This window comes from Mytilus trossulus, unplaced genomic scaffold (genome assembly GCF_036588685.1).
Source record: "Mytilus trossulus isolate FHL-02 unplaced genomic scaffold, PNRI_Mtr1.1.1.hap1 h1tg000138l__unscaffolded, whole genome shotgun sequence".
NCBI lineage: Eukaryota > Metazoa > Mollusca > Bivalvia > Mytilida > Mytilidae > Mytilus > Mytilus trossulus.
The window spans coordinates 3,222,463-3,243,599 of NW_026963302.1; the positions used below are offsets into that span (position 1 = coordinate 3,222,463).

Here is a 21,137-nt window from a genome sequence, read left to right on the forward strand (position 1 = left end):
TTTCTTTTCTTAACAAGTACCACTGGACTATGCCATGGTGATGTAGATTCCTCAATAATATTATTTCTTTCCATTTCATCAAGTTGTTTATCTAGTTCTCTGCGCATGTCTGGAGATTGTCTATACGGAGCAGCACTAATTGGTTTTGCATCACCAGTATAAATTGTGTGGTGATGCAAGTTTGTATGTCCCAGTTCACTTAAATCCTTTGCAAATATGTCCCTATTTTGAATTAGAAAGTTTTGGATTTGCTGTTTTTGTTCCACTGTAAGTTCCAAATTGTCTAAATTAAATCCTAGTTCTGAAAGTTCACTACAAAGTTGATTACTAGTTGTTTCACTAAGAGAGTTTATAGAAGCAGATGATCCTTCTGTGAACTTTGTAACACGGTTTGACTGTATAGTTTCGGCTTTCGCAATTTTAGTCCTCCTTGGAATGTAAACAGTTGAATTTGTAGGATTCATAAGTCTGTATGAAGCTATGCCTCTTAACACTGTAGAAATTGTCTTTCCTCCTGCTACTTGATGTTCAATGGATAAGTTTCCTTTTGGTTCCAAAATTACTGTTGTTCCATGTTTAAACTTTGCAACATGTACTGGAATTATGATTTCAGATTGCGGTTGTATTTCGACTAAATCCACTGTGGTTGCCATGGCAATCTGAACATTGTCATCTTTGAATGTTGGAACAGTAATTGTAGAAACTATGTTCTCCTTTCCTGTCAGTGTAGCACTATCTTTTACCGTTACATTAGGCACAGATATTGTCATTTTTCCAAAATCCAAATTAACCTTATGAGTTACCAAAAAGTCCACTCCAAGAAGTATTTTTGAATGAAGTGTTTCGAAAATGTGAAAGTTCTGTAAAATTTTGTGTTCTCCGAATCTTATTTCCAAAGTAGCTTTTCCTAGCACTGGGTGTACTTCTCCGCATACTCCAACTCCACTAAATATTGTTGATCTCTGTATTTCAGCTTGTGGCTTTAGTTGTCTTAAAAGATGCTGACTTATACAACTTATAGTGGCTCCACTGTCAATTAAGCACTTTTGATTTGAATTTTCAATGTTCAGGTACATGAAGTTTCTTTCTAAAGATGATTTAAATTCTATATCTGCTTCTCTTGCTGTAACAGTTGAAAGACTTGCACATTTTGATCTTTTGCAGCACCATATATTCTTAATCCTTTTCTTTCCCATGACTTCTACTAAAAGAATTTGGCTATATTAGATAAAATCTATTCACAGAATAAAAAGTCCATATGCTAATTAAAACGTGTATAAAACTACAAAATGTCTTAAATCTATTAGCAATCTCAATAATTTATATGTTCACAAATTTTCTTTGAAGAAACTTTTTGCTTTAATAACTAGCAATTTTATTTCGAGAATTATTATGAATATTATTATTTCAAAAGCTACTTATCTTTAATCTCTGTAGTACTATTTTGTTCACACACTGCAGTTGTCTTTCTTTACAATTAGTTTGCCAACTTTGGTACAGCAACTTTTAAAGTTGAAAACTGAAACTAAACAAGATTATAATTAGACTTCTGTAAATGGTAGAGGTAGACTATGAAGAAAAATTCATTTGAACACTACCAATTGCTTTTTTACAGATTTAAAACTAATTTTACTTTTAATCTATTTAGATTCAATATTGCACAATATTTGCTGAAACTAGAAAAAAATCAATATAACTGTAAAGATAAAATAATAAATAATATTTCAATAAGTTACTTAGCTTCGAAAGTAGTTCCTCATTTTCTGCAGATGTTCCTTTTGTCAATTTCAGTTATGAAATCCCTTCACAAATTTTGTAAGTAGATAATTTAAAAGTACTTTTGAACGCTGATGCTAATAATAATGCCATGCCAAAGCTAAATGGATCGAAATGATGCCCGGGCCCGCCACCAAATCTGTCACCAAGAGCCAATGCACGTCGAGTTTAAGGGGGACTATCGAACATGCACAGCCCAAAGTACAGAGGGTCAGTCTTTTGCAAGACTTAAGCAATGGCAGGCAAAACTATAAAGCAAGCAGCAAGTTGTAACAATTTTATATAGTAACCAGTCCAAATAATAATAATGATGCCAAAACAATTTACAAACAAATAAAGTCCAAATGTTCCAATTAATAAAGTCACTAATTTCACTAATTCATTCACAGTATAAGTTAATCCAAAATGTTCGAAATATTCCAAGTTAAAGTTGTGTTGAGCTGTCTTTTGAGTTAGCATCTCTCCTGAAGTAGCCGAGCCTGTTTGGCTTTGGAAGCACTCCTTTCTGGATAACACCGACGAGACCACACTGACGAATAACTGTTCGACTTCGATATTTAAGGCGAATGCTGAAAACTACTCATAAATGACAGACATTGCTAATTTTGATAATTTGAGTATTAATAATATTGTTTACAATGTCCAAAGGTGAAATATGAATAATGTCAATTAGAGAGATACAAGTTAATTACATTTATAATCCTAATTAAAATATACTATTGCTCAGATTATTTATGACAATTGACAAGGTAACCAAAGTGTTGCTCTGAGCAATTATTGACAGGTGACATGCATGTTTTTACAAAATTTACCTGAAAAATTAAATTAAGATTTGTTGATAAAATATTTCATAATTTCATATTTTCTAAAATAATATATTTTCTCAATAAAATTCACTTTAAAAACTTTTACCTAAAAGAACACCTATGACATATCCCTTTTACATGTTTTATGAGGGATCAATTAAGTTATAATATATTTGTCTGTACACAAGGGCTCATATTTTATCAAAGAACTATATATCTATCTGGTATTAAATGGTCAAAACATGTCCAAGAATTTTGTAATATTCCTGCACTTTAACCATGTTAAATTAATACATTTACTTTAACATTTTAATATCATTCAAAATAAGTGGACCTCCCTTTTAGAAAAAGTTGTTTAAAATATGACATTACTCTCCTCTTTTTGAGTACAAAATTATAAGTTTTCAAAGGTTTTGTATAGAAGAACTATACAAATCCTTGGTATTTCTATTCTATTTTCTACATCAGTAAAATGACACCTTGTCTGAGGGAGGGTTGTTCTCAATCTGATAATAACAAATACAGGTCAAAGTACGGCCTAGCTAGCTTTCACACAGGACTTTGATACAGACCAAACAGCAAGCTATAAAGGGCCCCAAAATTATAAGTGTTCACAATTCGAACAGGAAAACCAACGATCTAATTTATATATCCAAACGGGAAAATACCAATGAACAACGTACATCAACAAACCATCACTGCTGAACGACAAGCCCCTGAATCAATCAGGACAGGTGCATAAACATGCAGCATCTATGGATAGTTTTGTTTCGCCAGCATACAATATAATTGCTGTTGAAGGCAAATACTTCAGAAGTTCTTTGTACTTTATTCTAACAACGAACATTTTTGATAGGGAATATAAGTAAGGGGGAAAGAAACTATTTTTTTGTTCTTTACAGGAATTTACAAAAAAAAAACGGTGCGGGAAATGGACATGATTACATTTCCGTATGCGGGAAGTGGGAATATAAAAAATTTTAGAAAATTCATTTTTGAAACAAATATGTGCGGGCGGGTTGAACAAGGAATCAAATTGGTGTGGCCTAATGACGATTTTGACTTTTACCGTTCAGGAGTTATGGTTCTTGAAAGATTGAAAAATGGCATTTCCAGTCGTGTCCGTGCATTTACGCATGGACTGTTCAATCAAAGATTCCCAAATTTTAAAATGTTGTAACTGATGACAAATTGGAGGTCAAGTTCAATAATGACGATTTTGACTTTTACATTCAGGAGTTATGGTTCTTGAAAGATTGAAAAATGGCTTTTCCAGTCCTGTCTGTGCATTTACTCATGAACCATTCAGCCTAAGTTTATCAAATTTTAATATGTTGATACTGATGACAAAATGGAGGTCAAATTTGAAATTGACGATTTTCACCCTCACCGTTCATCAGTTATGGTTCCTGTGATATTGGATACAAAATGAATTAAAATATAGTCACTCTTTTAACTTGGCATCAGTTCCTAAAAAATCTTTTAAATGTTACTTCACCAGTCAGGACATGCACTGTCAAATAATTGTACAATTGATGTACATTGATTGCCAGCCTTAATGGTTAGTAAATTATTCTTGAAAATTGATGCATCTTTTTTGTTCAATATTCAATGTAGCTCTTGTAAAGTACCATTCCTATAAAAACTGTAAAAATTTATGCGGTATTCTTTTGAAAATAATACTTTATTATAAGTTTTTAATGTCTTTTATGGGACATATTAGGGTATACCCAATGACCGTCTGTCAGTCCGTCTGCCGTCGTCTTCAACAAGTGGGACATTAACTCAAAATTGCTTTAACCAATATGCATGAAACTTTGTTGAATTGTTTATATCTTTATATCTATTGACATAAGCTGCCTTTTGTTTTTTGTTGGGTTTTTTTTTTTTTGGGGGGGGGGGGATTATTTATTAAAACAGAGGGGGATTTTCCAGTTTCATACATGTGATGGACTGTGAAACTCAGATCAGGAGATTTGGACATGTTGGTCAGGAGATTAGGACTGAGATCAGGAGGTTTTTTATGGACATACATTTTGTTGTAAATGTAACCGTATGATGTAGAAATGTTGTTTTTCTTCAAATTTCCTTCAAATTGTAATTTGTTTATAGTACCCTTATTGCCTTTCTATTTGAATGAAAATAAAATATTAAGAAGAATCTGTTTCTTGTTTTGTTTTGTTTTTGATTATTGAGTATTCACTGCTTGCAAATAAATCATTATATTTATTTATCTTATCTGTATAGATTTGTATAGAAAGGTACTTACATGTATATTTGCAACATGATAAATTAATAAGAAAAATAACAAACACTAAAAATAGTATTGCATGGTTTTTAAGCATTATGAAAGTCATATTTCTAGAAAACTTAAAAGACTCAACAGTGTAAAATGTTTTGCTGTCTTTAGCTAAATCAATTACGGTAAATCTTATATATACTGAAGTTAACAATTCTGTATCTCAAGGTTTTACTAGGAATTACCCTGTGTAGGATTTTTATTACATATTGTAAATTTGAATCACAATATTTGTAGAGAGATATATATAAACTTCAATTTAATCCTTGAAAAAAAGTCTAGATTGCTAAAATAATTTATAAATTTATATTTTTTTGTTTGTCCCAAAACATTTAAATTCATTTAATTACCATCCTTTTAAGATAATTTGATCAAAATATCATTCATTTATAGTCTTTTTACAATTTACTTTTTTAAAAGCAAAAAAAACTGCCTATTCTAGAGGTGGCGTGAATCAGATGTGGATACTTAAAAATTCCAAAGATCTTTTAGAGTACATACAATCTAACTCTCTTTCATCTTGTAACAGTATTAAAACATTTGACTTTTCTACTCTTTACACAAGTATTCCACATTCCAAACTAAAAGACAAATTAAAAGAGTTGGTATAACTTTGCTTCATAAAAAAGAATGGCCAACGTAGATACAAGTATCTTGTCTTAGGGAGGGATAAATCCTACTTTGTAAAGAATCATTCTGATTCAAACAAAAAATTCTCTGAAACCGATATTATCAAGATGCTTGATTTCTTGATTGACAACATATTTGTTATGTTCGGAGGACGTGTTTTTCAACAGACTGTCAACATCCTAATGGGAACAAACTGTGCCCCTCTACTTGCCGACTTGTTTCTTTATAATTGTGAGGCTGACTTCATGCAGAAACTTCTTAGGAAGAAAGATAAGAAGTTAGCAATATCCTTTAACTCTACTTTACGCTATATAGATGACGTTCTTTCACTAAACAATTCAAAATTTGGTGACTATGTGGAACGCATCTATCCCGTCGAATTGGAGATAAAGGATACTACAGATACAGTTAAGTCAGCTTCATATCTTGACTTACATCTAGAAATTGACAATGAGGGTCGGTTTAAGACAAAACTTTACGACAAAAGAGATGATTTCAGCTTTCCAATTGTGAACTTTCCATTTCTAAGTAGCAACATTCAAGCAGCATCTGCATACGGGGTATATATCTCCCAATTGATACGATATTCCGGGCTTGCATTTCCTATCATGATTTTCTTGATAGAGGGTTACTGCTCACAAGGAAGCTATTAAACCAAGAGTTCCAAATGGTGAAGTTGGAACCATCCCTTCGTAAATTTTACGGACCCCATCATGAGTTGGTTGACCGTTATGGAATAACCATTTCACAAATGATATCGGATATGTTCCTTACGTCTTAACTACAATCCCCTTTCATGAATGTGACCTACCGAATTAGACTATTTACCGGATTTGTAATCACAAAAGCAACACGACAAGTGCCACATGTGGAGCAGGATCTGCTTACCCTTCCAGAGCACCTGAGATCACCCCTGGTTTTTGGTGGGGTTCGTGTTGTTTATTCTTTAGTTTTCTATGTTGTGTCATGTGTACTATTGTTTTTCTGTTTGTCTTTTACATTTTTAGCCATGGCGTTGTCAGTTTGCTTTAGATTAATGAGTTTGACTGTCCCTTTGGTATCTTTCGTCCCTCTTTTAAAACAGGATAAATCAAAGGGAAGTAACCAAATACACAAAGTTTTTTATAACACAACGGCAGTTAGCCAGAGGTAAACATCGTTGATTACCAGTATGTTTGACACCCAAGCTGTCAAGTGAAGCCATACAATTATACTTCTTCTTTGATTTACAGGTAAAATTTAACACAGGAGTTAATTACACCTGTACGGTAGAAAGAAATTATCAAATATGGCGGCTGAAAATTTTCATTCCTGAAATATTTCACACACAGGAGTTTTTTCTCCTAAACGGGAGGACGGGAGGAGACACCTGAAAACGGGATTATTGTACTCCCGTTGGGAGGTTCACATGTATCTGAGTTTTAATGCAATATCTCAGAAACAATTTCACCAATTTGAATCCTTTAGTTTTTTTATAAATTTCTGATATAACATTGAGAAGTTATTGAACGTTATTGAAAAAGGGACAGGCTTATCATGCGCTCTGGGCTCAGCTGTTTATTACTTTAGTTGTGCAGATTGTTATAAATGTTAAAAATTAGATATGTATAGGACTAGGCCACCTTAAAAAAGAGAAACATGAAAAATCTTGGGTCATTTATTTTTTAGACATGATTTTGCCTCTTTGTTACATTTGTAGGGGTGTAATTTTTGTTGTACATAGATGAACAATGATATGTTTATTCATACTGTAGTTTTGATTCTTTTATCTTCCCTTCTTGTGAGAATTTCTGTCATTACTCCATCAGAGTTCTGGTAAAACAGAAAAAAATTACAAAATTTCTCACACTACTAAACTAGAGGGAGATAGTAAAAAGAAAGTTCAGTTTCAAATGTTAGTCTGGTACAGAGAATGTGAATCTGTCAAAACAATGAAAATATCTTAGGTTCAAATATATTCTTTTTCAGAATGCCTTTGAAAGTCTTTCAGATAGCTTTAAAGATCCGTTAAAGCAAGACCAAATAACAGCAATAGAAGAAATAGTAAATGGTTTATCTATAGAAAACATTCATATCTTACTGGTTGTGACATTTGAATGTATTGTACTAAGATTGGATGTCCCACTTACAGAAAATTTGATTGAAATCAGGTACCTTCTTCAATTATAATATACACTGTATCTATTGTATTAAAAAACTTTTGTAGGAGTTGTTGCCCTTACATGACATTATTTTTTTAAACAATCATTGGGATTGGGATATGTTGGAAAACAATATTAAAGAGAAACTCTAAATGGTATAAAAATCAAGACTTTATAAAGTAGTCTTATTTTAAAAATTGTTAAGAATGTTCTGTGACTCATTAAAAGAATTATCGACCCATTATACACGCAGCATTTTTATAAGTAACTTAATGTTTTTTTATCTAAATTAAGCAAGGTACAATGAATTGCTTGCCAGTTATAATATTGCAACTATAATGCTACCTCTAATTTTAAATTTAGTGTCTTAACAATGCTACAGTTTCTGTCATATACTGCAAACCAACTTATTTTTGCAGATACTTTGTTTCGCATTTCACAATTTCTAGTTCTCTTCGTGGCTATTTAATTTCACAATTTTCTTATCTACTTGATGTAGTTTGGTGAAGTTAAGATCCAAGTTATACATATTCACAATGATTTATACTCGCGTTATTTTTCTACTCGTGAATGTCGCGAAGGTAAGTTGGTTTACAGTAGATAAAATGAAGTTTTGAATATTTGAAGTAGTTGATTAGAACTGTACTTATCTTTTGACACATTATTCTTCAGTTTACAAGAGATCCTGATTCCATATATAGAATCATCACCTTATGAAGAAGACACCCTTGTTAACGATACTTTAAAAGGATTTATTGAGATGTTGCCTGCTGGAGACAACAATGAAAACAGCATTACAACAGGACAAATTGTTGATTTCTGGAAAATTATCAACAAGCTGTTGATTTCTAAACAAAATTACATGCAATAACTTTGACTAGAAAAGTACAAGAAATGTATATTGCTTTTTAAAACTCTTTTGTCGGCTTAAAGTCATGGATGTAAATCAGAAAACTTTAAATACAATGAAGAGGGTCTCATTGGGGGGTTCTGATCCCGGATCCAATGTTTTGTCAGATTCCCGTATCACGCTTACACTATGTATGTAAGCAATTCTCATTTTTTTGTAATTTCCCGTGTCTCGCTAGACTTCATTTCTGTTTTCACGGCACAATAATATGACTTTCATGCAACACTCTTACTTAAAATTAGCAATCACACGTCGACATGCTTAGATCCCAATGAGACCCACTATGTACGTAAGCAATTCTCATTTTTTTGTAATTTCTCGTGTCTCGCTAGACTTCATTTCCTGTTTTCACGGCACAATAATTTGACTTTTACGCAACACGCTTACTTAAAATTAGCAATCCCATGTTATGCTTAGATCCCAATGAGACCCACTATGATTAAGCTCTGCACCTTTTAGAATAATGTTAATACAATTTCCTAGTAGTTATTTTTTTTTAAGAATTGCATATTAATTTTTATTTTTGACTTGTATATGTATAGCTATTACACTGTTTCACATGAAGGTAAATAGTAATTGTCAATGGCTTGTTGTGAAAATGTATATTAAGTTTTTATATAGAAATTATGTTTTTATTGTCAATATGATTAAAAGTGTCAATGAGACAATTATCCATAGATCAACTGACACAGTTTTTCTTTTTTAAGACTGTTTTAAAAAAAATATTGTTTTAAGCATTTCATATGATGTAAAAGCCGAAAATTTCATTGTCTTTTTTTCTTCATTTCTTGGCAAGATTTAGTTTTTAGATCCTAAATGTCCCAATGTAGCATGACATGTTGAAACTGCATTAGGATTTATAGTTTAATGACCATGTAAAGTCAGAAATACATGTAATATGTTAATTTAAAATTATAATATTATTTATATATATATATATGTCTACCTGTGTGAATTTCAAACGCGAATTTTACACCAGAACTGAAAACCTTCCATCCTTTACAGGTAGACTTTACATAGATAAATAAAGTCGTATAAGATAAGCAAAATGAGTATGTTAAATTTGATGTATGCCTTTTTGTGTTTCTTGTTACATGTGTTGTTTTTACAATGATTAAGATGATAACATAATATTGACTGCTGTACCCCTATTTTTGACATTTTTACTCTTTGAGTATGTTTGTTTTGTTCATGCATCGTTGACAATGTAATGGAATTTGATATGACTGTCATACAAGTGAGAGGTTTAGCTAGCTATAAAACCAGGTTCAATCCACCATTTTCTACATTAGAAAATGACTGTACCAAGTCAGGAATATGACAGTTGTTATCCATTCGTTTGATGTGTTTGGACTTTTGATTTTGCCCTTTGATTTTGGACTTTCCAATTTGAATTTTCCTCGGAGTTCAGTATTTTTGTGTTTTTACTTTTTATATAGAGTTGCATCATTGCACATGTACTGTATTTAGTATTAAATAACATCAATCAATTGATGTATGCTGTACATGGACTTTAGGGTCCATAGTAATAAGCATTAGGTCAGTATAATACATGTTTTGTAATTGTCATCATATATTTACAATTTATTATTTCATTTGCTTAAATATATATATAAGTTTTATGTGTATCAATTATAGATTAATTTATCATGTTATATTTTGGTTTAACTATTTTAATTTTATTTTTCATGTTAAGTTTGAAAATCATGATTGTAATTATTCTGCTCATTCTGGGTACTGTAATTGGCCAATAAAATGTTTGTTTGTTTGTTTGTTTGTTTGTTTAAATGATATACAATCTATTTAATAGGACTTCTGTATTGTGTTTTGATGATTCAAAGTTGATAGCTAATGATTTTATTCTCTTGTCCATTAAAAACCTATAACCACTCAAACTTGCCATTATTTGTTGAAGGAATTGTGCTCATATAACTAAAATATTGGCATCAAAACTTAGCGGTATATCTTTCTTTTTCTAGTTTAAAATATTTCAAACCATAAATGAAGTGTTATCTGGTTAATTGTACTTCTGTTCATCTGTTATTCCAGTTGTCTTCCTTGTATCATGTTAAGGTTTTTTGGTTTACATGCAAGGGTAAGATGTATTGTAAATATCTGCTGCAACTAATATAAGAAGCTTTTATGATTGAAGGAGCCAAAAATGAAAAAAAAAACCAAATACATGAATAATAACAGTTACTTCCCTTTTCATATTTGTATTGAATAGTTATCAGACCCATAGCACGCAAGTCTTTTATGTATAGATATAATTTATTTAGTACAATTTTAAATGCTGTCCAATATTAAAACATTATCTCAACATATGCTTAGTAAATCCTCTAAATGACCAAAAAGGCCAATTTTCATTTTTACTCAGATTTTTTTTTTTTTTAATTGACATGGCTAATTCTATGTGGTGTGGTGACGTGTCCTATGAACACATATTCTTGTTTAAAGCATAGAATCATGGAGAGAGAAAAAATATAGTACAAAGTGTTTCTGTGTTGATTTGAGTCCCCTGGCCTAAAGGCCTTGTTAGCTTTTGACATAACCTGCTGTCCTATTTTGGGTTTTATTATAATATATATGGTCTCTGAAACAGCTGGACACAATGTTACCAAACATTACCAAGATATGCTGTTTATGGCATCTTATTAAAACTTGTATCCAGGGATTAAATCCTTTAGCAAATATGGTTTTTGTTGCTCAAAATAGAACATAAGGGTAAAATATAGGTTTTTACACAGCCCATAAATATTCTGCGGTCATATATTGGTATCAGGTCGTCATCATCGCTTAACGTCGTCTGAAGACATTTGGTTTCCGGACAATAACTTAAGAGAAATGTACGATTATTTAAACACAAGATTTATAACCACAAAAGGAAGGTTGGGATTGATTTGGGGGTTTTGGTCCAAACATTTTTAGGAATTCGGGTCCCAAAAAAGCATTGTGGAACGGTGTATAGATTTCTCTGAAATATATACCACAAGTTACCATACCACAAAGGGTTGGTTAGGATTGGCTTTGGGGGTCATTGCTTAAACCATTTAAGAATTAGGGACAGAAAAGGGGGGGAAACAAGGGTTTTCTGGTTAATGGACAAGAATTAAGTACACTGTTTTAGTCCTTTTCAAAAAATTCTGGAGGCCTGGGAGACGACTTTATTTGATTAAAATTGGTATGGATGAATACTTTTACAAGTAATGCAGTACAAGCTACGGTTGTTTTGTCACATGAATATGTTACTGTCATATTTGTCCAATTTCTGTCTTGTATCTAAGATATTTGTTCACTAAGTTACATGAAATTAACTGAAACTCGTAAATCAAGACATTTTCTGAAAAATCAACATTAGCTTTCCCCAAAAAATAAAATATAAATGATTACAAATTACGAATTTGTTTGGAAAGATGTCATTGAAGAAAGTGGTATTTCAAATTTCAGCACAGAAAATCTCATGCTTGATTATTCTGAAATAGAATTAAGAATGCAAAATTATTTCTTGGAATTCTTGTCCAGTGTAATTAAGCAATCCAAACCCCCTTAGCTCTAAAAGAGGGTCGAAAGATGTAAGTGTCAAACTCAGAAATCGAAATAAACTGATAAATCCATGGCTAAAAATGAAAAAGACAAACAGATAAATAACAGTACACAAGAAACAACATATAAAACTTAAGACTGCGCAACATGAATCCCACCAAAAACTGGGGGTGATCTCAGATGCTCCGGAAGGGTAAGCAGATCCAGATCTGCTTCACATGTGGCAACCGTCATTTCATAGTTACACCCATGACAACAGAGTATAAGGTGCAGACCAACATGCCGATCACAACATCACGTGCTTCTCGTGGTCATTTATTTACAAAATGACTTTTTAGATTCTAACAGCTCTATTCTAAATACAAAACTTTATTGTTTTGTCCACTATTCTGAGTAACAAAAGGTTACTTGTAACCTAGCTTGTTAAATACAACTGTTATTTCAGGTTTGGGCAATTGATTAGAGATATTGCAGACGATTGTAAAGTTATTAAAGTGGGACCATGTATGGAGGAAGCCTGTATTAGAATCAGATGAAAGTCAACAATGCTCTTACTTTACTGCTGTAGCAAATGGTAGAAAACAATTAGACAACAAATTGTTTATTCATAATGAAATAAATTTTGTACTAATTGTTGGGCATTTTAATATTTTCCAGTTTTCTACAACATTGTATTGGTTGCGGATATTTGTTGAATGTGAATATTCAATAAATAAATTAGATTTTTGAGGGAACTTTCCATAGGATGTTTGAAGATTGAGCTGATTCTAGGTTAAAATATAGCGCATGAAAGATGCATGAATACGAAAAAAAAAAGATATGTTGTATGGTTGACAATGAGATTGTGGATTCTTATAAATTTTATATAACTTTTGGACTATTTTAAATCTCGACTATTTCTGAAATTAATAATTACATATTTTTTTGATTTTTTAACCCTCTTTGCTAACATTGCCTATGTGAAATTTTAAAATTGTTTGTTTATACGACAAGTATACTAGTATGTGACGTTTAAAATTTTCCGACGTCAGACACGCGAATCAATGAATGTGTTTTCTACCTCAGGCATAGATTGCCTTAGCTGTATTTGGTAAAACTTTTAGGAATTTTTGGTCCTCAATGCTCTTCAACTTCGTTCTTTGTTTTTGGCCTTTTAAACATTTTTTGATTCGAGCGTCACTGATGAGTCTTATGTAGACGAAACGCGCGTCAGGCGTAAATATAAAATGTATGCCTGGTATCTATGATGAGTTTATTTGTAGATAGATGTTTTTGTGTTCTGTTAAATTGTTCTTTTTAAAATTGTTACACGTTGATGACTACTGTGCCATATTTTGACTTTTTTATTTATTATGTCTGTTTAGTTCACGTATCATTGTGATGAGACTGTCATCAAAGTGAAAGGGTTAGCGCTATAAAACCAGGTTTCATCCAACATTTTCTACATTTGAAAATGCCTGTACCAAGTCAGGAATATGACAATTCTTTGATGTGTTTTGTTATTTGATTTTGCCATGTGATTATGGACTTTCCGATTCGGTTTTCCTCTAAGTTCAGTATTTTTGTGATTTTACTTTTATCCATCTATGTTTAAATGAAGTGCATATAAGAACTTAGAGCCTACCGTACTCTCTTCAACCATGAGAAAAACAAATACCGTATGTTGAGCGATGAAAAGGCTATAAGACAATAGCTTTTTTGAATCTTGATGTAGATTATGAAATTTTGGGATATTTATTTGAATATGAAAATCTACTTAGAATTAATATATTCCATTGCAACGAGTGAGTTGAAGTTCTTGTAAACCAAACAATTATGGTCACAGACTCCTGACTCCATGGTAAAAAAATGCATAATTAAATTAATTATCTATATTGTTAATTCGCGGGTCGGTAATGAGATCCGTTTGCGCCAAAAATGCATCCTTTTGCGCCACAACTTTTTTTCTCAAATGCTATGTTTGCGCCACATGTTTTAAAATTAGATGGTATAATTTGCGCCAAAAATAAATCATACGATTGCGCCAGTTAAAAGAAAAAAATATTCCCTTGCTCCTTTATTCGGACTTGGAACCGGCATTGTAACACGGCACATGTTTAATTTTCTGAAACATATGTTTTTCTTACTGCTGCTGCATAGGTACTTCCCAATTTAATGTATGTAGTAGCTTTTAACTTCTAGTTATTGTCCAAAAATACAAACATTGAAGGACGAAATCCATAAAATGGTTTAAAATAGATCATAATAATAATAAAGCCCATACGCATGGAGGGAACAAAGCTCTGTGTCATCAACATATGTGGCTAAAACATAAAGAGCAAAAACTTCTATTTTTTATATTGGCATATCTTTGTTAAGCAAAGCAATAAGTTTTATTCTCTCTCTGTACACTGACTGTCCAATGCTGCTTAAGTCATTTAACTCTCTTCAGAAACTCGTCTTTATGGTGAAATATCTCCTAACATATGATACCTTTTGAGGCAAAAATAAGAATAAATATATAGTAATCATTAATATTTATGATAGATATGTGTACAGGTAACTTGGCGCAAATGAGTTCCGAATATTGGCGCAATTGATACATTTTGAAAATAAAATTTGGCGCAAATGATACCTCTGAAAAACAGTAATTGGCGCAAAAGGACTGCTGCCATGATAAAGGTGTTGGAGCAAAAACATGCAAAGATATCAGTGTTCTTAACTATTTAATTTTTAGATTTTATCTTCTCAGTTATTTCCTTTGTTGAAAAAATAGCTATGGCTAAATTTGAACGGTTATTTTCTGATTGCCACAGTGCGCTTTGTTTGCTTCAATGCTTACACATACTTGATGCAAATTGAACGATACAAGGTGAGAGGTCCCTACTTGAACACCTCTACTGGCTCTAGCGGAAAACGGGAGCATTTGCGTTCGTTGTTATGAGAGTTGTACGGCCTAACACCAGAAAAATTATACCATTCAAACATTTGTTAAATGGAATTTAAACGTAGTTCAGAATTTGTGAATTTAATTCAAACAGACTGATAATGAGACTATATTGACTGATGTATTGAAAAGATATTTAAAAAAAAACGAAAAAAAACCACGACGATTCCACACTGTACTGTTTTATATTGTTTTGTTATTCGGGAGATTGTCAAGCGGAACTCCGACATTCGTAACAATAACAAGTTGCTTGCTGGAAAGTTTGATGAACTTAAGCGTTAATATAAAACGTTTTTGTTTCATTTTTTGGTAATCAAAACATTCTATACGTATATATGAAACAATAAAATAATAAAAATGACATATGCATCCAAACGTTGTCAATCTAGAATGGTTGTGCTCCGAGTAAATCGATCAAAACCGTGCCGACGGAGCAGCAATCAAAAATGTTAAAATAATAAACATAGAACTACCCATCGTTACTAACAGAATTTTCACACGTACCTTTTTTGATATATAGTCTTACCTGTCTGAAAGATTGAAAGTCATTGTCCAAGTAGAAACCCAAATATATTAATTTTCTAAATATCGGATATTTCAATTGACTGTACCACCGCTTGCAAGTTTACTGTGCAATCACTTGAAGCCCTCCTGTATAATCACTTGGAGCTTTCTTACCCAAATTCATTAATTTTTTATACATTACATATGCGTTTCATTGGCTGTTTCTTGTCTGTCCTTTTATATTCATCTATGTATTTGAAACAAGAATGAGCACGGATTCAGTCATTTTGCCAATTAATAAAGATAGTTAAGATTTTATCACATGAAGGTGTCTATATCAGAGAGAAAATCAACTTTCGAACATTATATTGTGGTAGCTATTCGCTTAACTTTTAAAATATCACATCGCATCTGCGGGGGCATCATTTATATTTCCCAGAAACTATAATATCCCAAAGAAAGTCCTACATTGGCTTTGTTATAATACTGTTTAAAAATAACTGTAGTCGGCAATGGCTTCAGTTAGTTAAATCAGAGACATATATACATAATTATATATGTCTCTGGTTAAATTCAATAACTAAAACACATGTCCAGGTACGCTCGTGACAAATACTGTAGTTTGGAGAACCAAAAATATAAAATACTTTAAGACATAACAACTAAAAAGTGTCGTAACAGAACAGCCATTATCGTCTAATGTTAATTTTTCTAGGTGTTTACATTTAGGTCAACATATATATAAAATGTTATGAACTGGATAAAAAAAGACAAGCTAATTAAAATCGTGTGACTAATATACATGTATAATAATTTTTAAAATGACAGTGCTTTGTAAGCCTATAAGGCTGGCTGAAAATAACAATGAAGAGCCTTTGATACTGTTCATCATGATGGACTTTTTTTTTTAACCTGAGAAATATTGGAGTCAGTGATTTATTTTATAACACTCTAAAAGATATGTATAATAATACTGAACTTTGTGTAAAGGTTAACAAATATTCTATGACTGAAAACTTTACATCTAACATAGGAGTCAAACAAGGGGATAATTTAAGCCCCACTTTATTTAAAAATTTTATAAATGATATTCTTGACTCTTTTGATGAGACATGCAAACCTGCTATTTTAAATCCCTCACACCTTAATTGCTTATTGTATGCAGATGACTTAGTATTGATGTCAGAAACAGCTGATGGTCTACAGAGGTGTATTGATAAACTATATAATTACTGTGATAAATAAGGGCTCCAAATAAATATAAAGAAAACTAAATCAGTAGTATTTAATAAAACAGGAAAACTAGAGGAAAAAATATTTAATATTAATAATATACCTATTGAAAGGGCTAGGGGCTATAAATATTTAGGAATTTATGTGAGCGCAAGTGGAAGCTTTACAGGGGCTAACGATGATTTATATAAAAGGGGACTAAAAGCTTTATTTAAATATAAAAAAAGTTTTAACTTATAAACCTAAAATTAACACACTTTCACATATATTTGATCATACTGTGAAACCTGTGTTGTTATATGGGAGTGAAATATGGGGATCTTCAGTAATAAATAAACTAAATAAAAATTAACATAATCTTTTTAAAATATGCAAGGACATGAAACAAGAAAGTATTCATGTCAAATTCTGTAAATTTTCTTTGGGTTTAGGTAAATAAATCTACAAATATAGCTGTATTGGGTAAAATGGGAAGATTTCTCTTATTTCTTGAAGTAATTTTAAATATGTTTAGATATCATAAATATATATTAAAGTCTGATGATATCCTTCTCTCTGAAGCCCTGAATGTCTCTAGATCACTAAATAGTTTAAACAAAAATAGTTGGTATAGTTGTATTGCTATTCTTATGACTGAATATCTTGATATAGACCTTAAACTTATTAAAAATTCAAATGGATTTAAAATCACCAATTTACCGGAAATTAAAACAGATATATTCTTGTATTTGGAAATCTGAACTTTACAATGATAGACAAAATAAACAGCATGGAAATAAACTAAGAACTTACAGATTATTTAAAGAAAATATTTATATGGAAAAATACTTATTAATTTTAAATGAGGATGAAAGGCGACTGCTCACTAGGTTTAGAGTCAGTGCACATAAATTAGAAATTGAAAGAGGCAGATATGTGGGGCTTCGAGTGGAGGATTGAATATGTAAATTATGTAACACTGAAGTTGAAGATGAAATTCATTTTCTTCTTCAGTGTCCTGTTTTAGAAAATAAAAGATCTGAATATATAGATTACTTAAATAAGGTTAACAAAAACTTTAAAAGCCTCCCAAATAAATCAAAATTAATATGGTTAATGTCATCTGAGGATAATGTTATAATTAAAAAAGTAAGTTTATTATTGTGTACTTTATTCAAAGAGAGAAAATCAATTCTAGATACAGTTTAGTCACCGGTAGTTTGTCCATTTATATTATATTGTAAAACTATATATATATATATATATATATATATAAACGAGTCTAAATTGAAAACTACGTTCAAACCTATGATTGCGTTGGATAAAAACCGCAATTTTTATACGTGTGCATGTCAAACAAATTTCGTTGTAGAAGGGTCTAAAAACAGCACAAACAACATTTTCCAAAAGACCAACAAAGTGAAAAAGTATATTTAAACAAAACGCATTTGACTAACAGGTCGAACAACTGATGTTCTTTAACCCTGCTGACTGCCATTGGCGACTGCCAAATAAAATTGCCGGATCACAAATTGTAACAAACTGGATCTTAATATAAATTTAATACGTCACAGAAAAAATTTTTTGTTAACTTGTATATATATATTCATCTTTTTTGCAGAAATTATTTGGGTGAAAAAGACTTGACTTTGTTTAATTGTTAAATAATCAATGTAATCAATATGTAATCACTTGTATGAAATTGAACTTAATTGTACTGCTCAAATTATTGGGCGTCATAATTGACAATAAAAAACTTTGTATATTGTATATATATATATTGTATGTATTATATAAAAAAGGCATTAAAGTTTTATTTTTATTGAGAAAATATATGTCCCATTTTAATTTTGTTCCCACTAATTTGTCATGTAAATTATTTGATACTCTTATAAGACCTATTTGACATACAACTCTGAGATTTGGTTTATGGATAATTTTCAGTCAGCTTATAGGGCATCTAATAGAGCTGCAGTAAATAATACATTTTGTGATACTCTTGCATTAGCAGAAAAATATCCCTTTGAGAAGGTTCATTCTAAATTTTGTAAAGCAGTATTAGGACTGAAAAAGACAGCCACTAACATAGGTGCTAGGTCAGAATTAGGTAGATTTACTTTGGACTCCTATATAAAAACTCAAACACTCATGTATTTTTTATAGAATAAATTGTAATGATATTAATCCCCTGGTTAAAGAATCTCTACAAACAAACATAAATTTACATTCAGAAGGAATTTATTCTTGGTACTCATTTGCAGATAAAATTTTTAAAGAAATGAAAATAAACCCAGAAAATTACTCTAATAATAATGTACCTTTTAAACAATCAAAAAACATGTTAAAATGTAATATAAAAAGTGTGTTTCAGAGGAATATGAAAAAAATACTTAAATTAAACTTTCAAAAATGGATTCCTCATCCAAACTTTGTCTTTATGGGAAATTAAAAAATAATTGTCAGTCTGAGGAATATTTAAATTGCAATAATTTTATACATAGGCAGTTACTCTCAAAATTTAGACTAAGTGATCATTCCCTAGGCATTGAATTAGGAAGGTACAGAAACATTCCAAGAGCACAAAGATTATGTAAAAAATGTGAAGTCCTAGATGATGAATATCATTTCTTTTTGTATTGTGACATTAACATATCTTTGCGTTCTAATCTTTTTGCTTATCTAAAAGACTATGTACCATTATTTCAGCATCTTGATGCATTCAATAAACTTAAACCCATTCTAAACCCCATCCCTGAACTTGTTTGTCATACTGGAGTCTTCATTAAACAGTCTTTAGAACTGAGGGAGTCAGACCCGTGTCAGGCAAGGTTATGATGGTGTTTTTTACATACATTTATAATTGAACTATAATGTTCTATTATTCCATATATTGTATTGTATTATATTGTATTATTTTGTATTTTATTGTATTACATTGTATTTCATTGTATTGCATTGTATAGTTTAAAATTATTGTTTCATTGTATTGCTTGACCCTCATGGGTGTAATTTTACAATAAAGATTATTATATAATGGCAATTCAGGTTGCACTTTAATAAATTATTTATTTATTTATTCATTATATATTGAGCACAAACTAGTGGGTGGATTGTTCCCTTTGGGACACCACCCACTATCAGCATCATCAACCCAGTAGCAGTAAACCATAATTTCCGGTAATTGTCTATGAAATATGGATGTAAACCCTTGTAAAATATTGATTAAGAACAATTCTCCAGGCTGGTAATTACTGAAGGTCAAAATATTTGTTATGACCAAAAAGCATATTGACTTACTGTAATAATTCGTTCAGTTTATATTTTTATGTATCATATTAACTTTTTATTGCATTTTAATTACCTTTACACTTTTTAAATATTTTTTTTAAGACATTTCTCATACCTACTCAAAGTTTCCTTTTTATTTCCTTTACTCTTTTTATTTTTAGACATAAAGCTATTAGTCATTTTTTTTAAGCACTGTTGATTTGCTTTTAATACTACTTTTTTTCAAAATTAGCTTATATTTTTTAAATCATTTTTGATGAATAAGTTTTAATTTTCATATATTCAGTCGTTTTTTTTGTTTTTTTTTACGGTATCTATTTATATTTGATTTTTAAATTTGTTTATATGTACTTGTTTCATTGTTTTTTATGCATTGTAAAGCGCTAGAGAGTAAATGTTTATTTAGATAAGCGCTATATAAGCACTGTTAATAATAATAATAAGAATAATGATTCATTAGTGATGTGATATGCTTCAACAAGGAATCAGTGTTTTGACTGTACGGACTCTCATTATTTAATTTTGCAAGAAAACGGTATCTCAAATGTGAAAAATCTTTTTAGAAGCTTAAAAATCAATTTATTAAATACATTAAATTACCCAATACCATTTTCAATGGTGTTTTTCTTTGGACAAGGTAGTTCTTTTGACATTTATATACAATATGTCACGGTGGATATGGTTGTCCTGCGAGAGAACGTACTGTGCTGGTGATTCGGTCCTGACGGGTGCTGGTGGGTCCTGATTCTGTGCTGGTGGGTTTGTTTACATTGTATCAGAACGGCAATAAAACGACTGTCTTGTTGCTTAATTTTTCTCTGATGCGTCATAAGTACCATGCAAAGTATATTACAACAATATTATATTTCAAAAGTCGTGCAAGTTCGTTAAACGGAATTGTCCTGACGCTGTGCTGGTGATAAGAAAAACGGTCCTGGTTCTGTGCCTTTATATTTTAGTTAAAAATGGCATATATTCAAGATCATTGATGTTGTACTGTTATTGACTAATTACTAACTATTGTCTGCTTTCTTGGAATTGACATTGTTGTGAATTTGGTTACTGTTATTATGAGAGAAAAAATACCCCTATTTTTTTTTTT

The 21,137-nt window shown here is 31.0% G+C and overlaps 1 protein-coding gene across 1 annotated transcript in view; it reads left to right on the top strand.

Moving 5' to 3' along the window:
- Window positions 1-10,509, top strand: part of LOC134700434 (E3 ubiquitin-protein ligase RNF213-like) — a 128,443-nt gene extending 117,934 nt beyond the window's left edge. The window contains exons 71-72 of the mRNA XM_063561826.1: window positions 7,480-7,661; window positions 8,325-10,509. Of these exons, the coding sequence (XP_063417896.1) occupies window positions 7,480-7,661; window positions 8,325-8,523 (381 nt within the window). The 3' untranslated portion in view covers window positions 8,524-10,509. The remainder of the gene's footprint in view (window positions 1-7,479; window positions 7,662-8,324) is intronic.
- The last annotated feature ends 10,628 nt before the right edge of the window (window positions 10,510-21,137 follow it).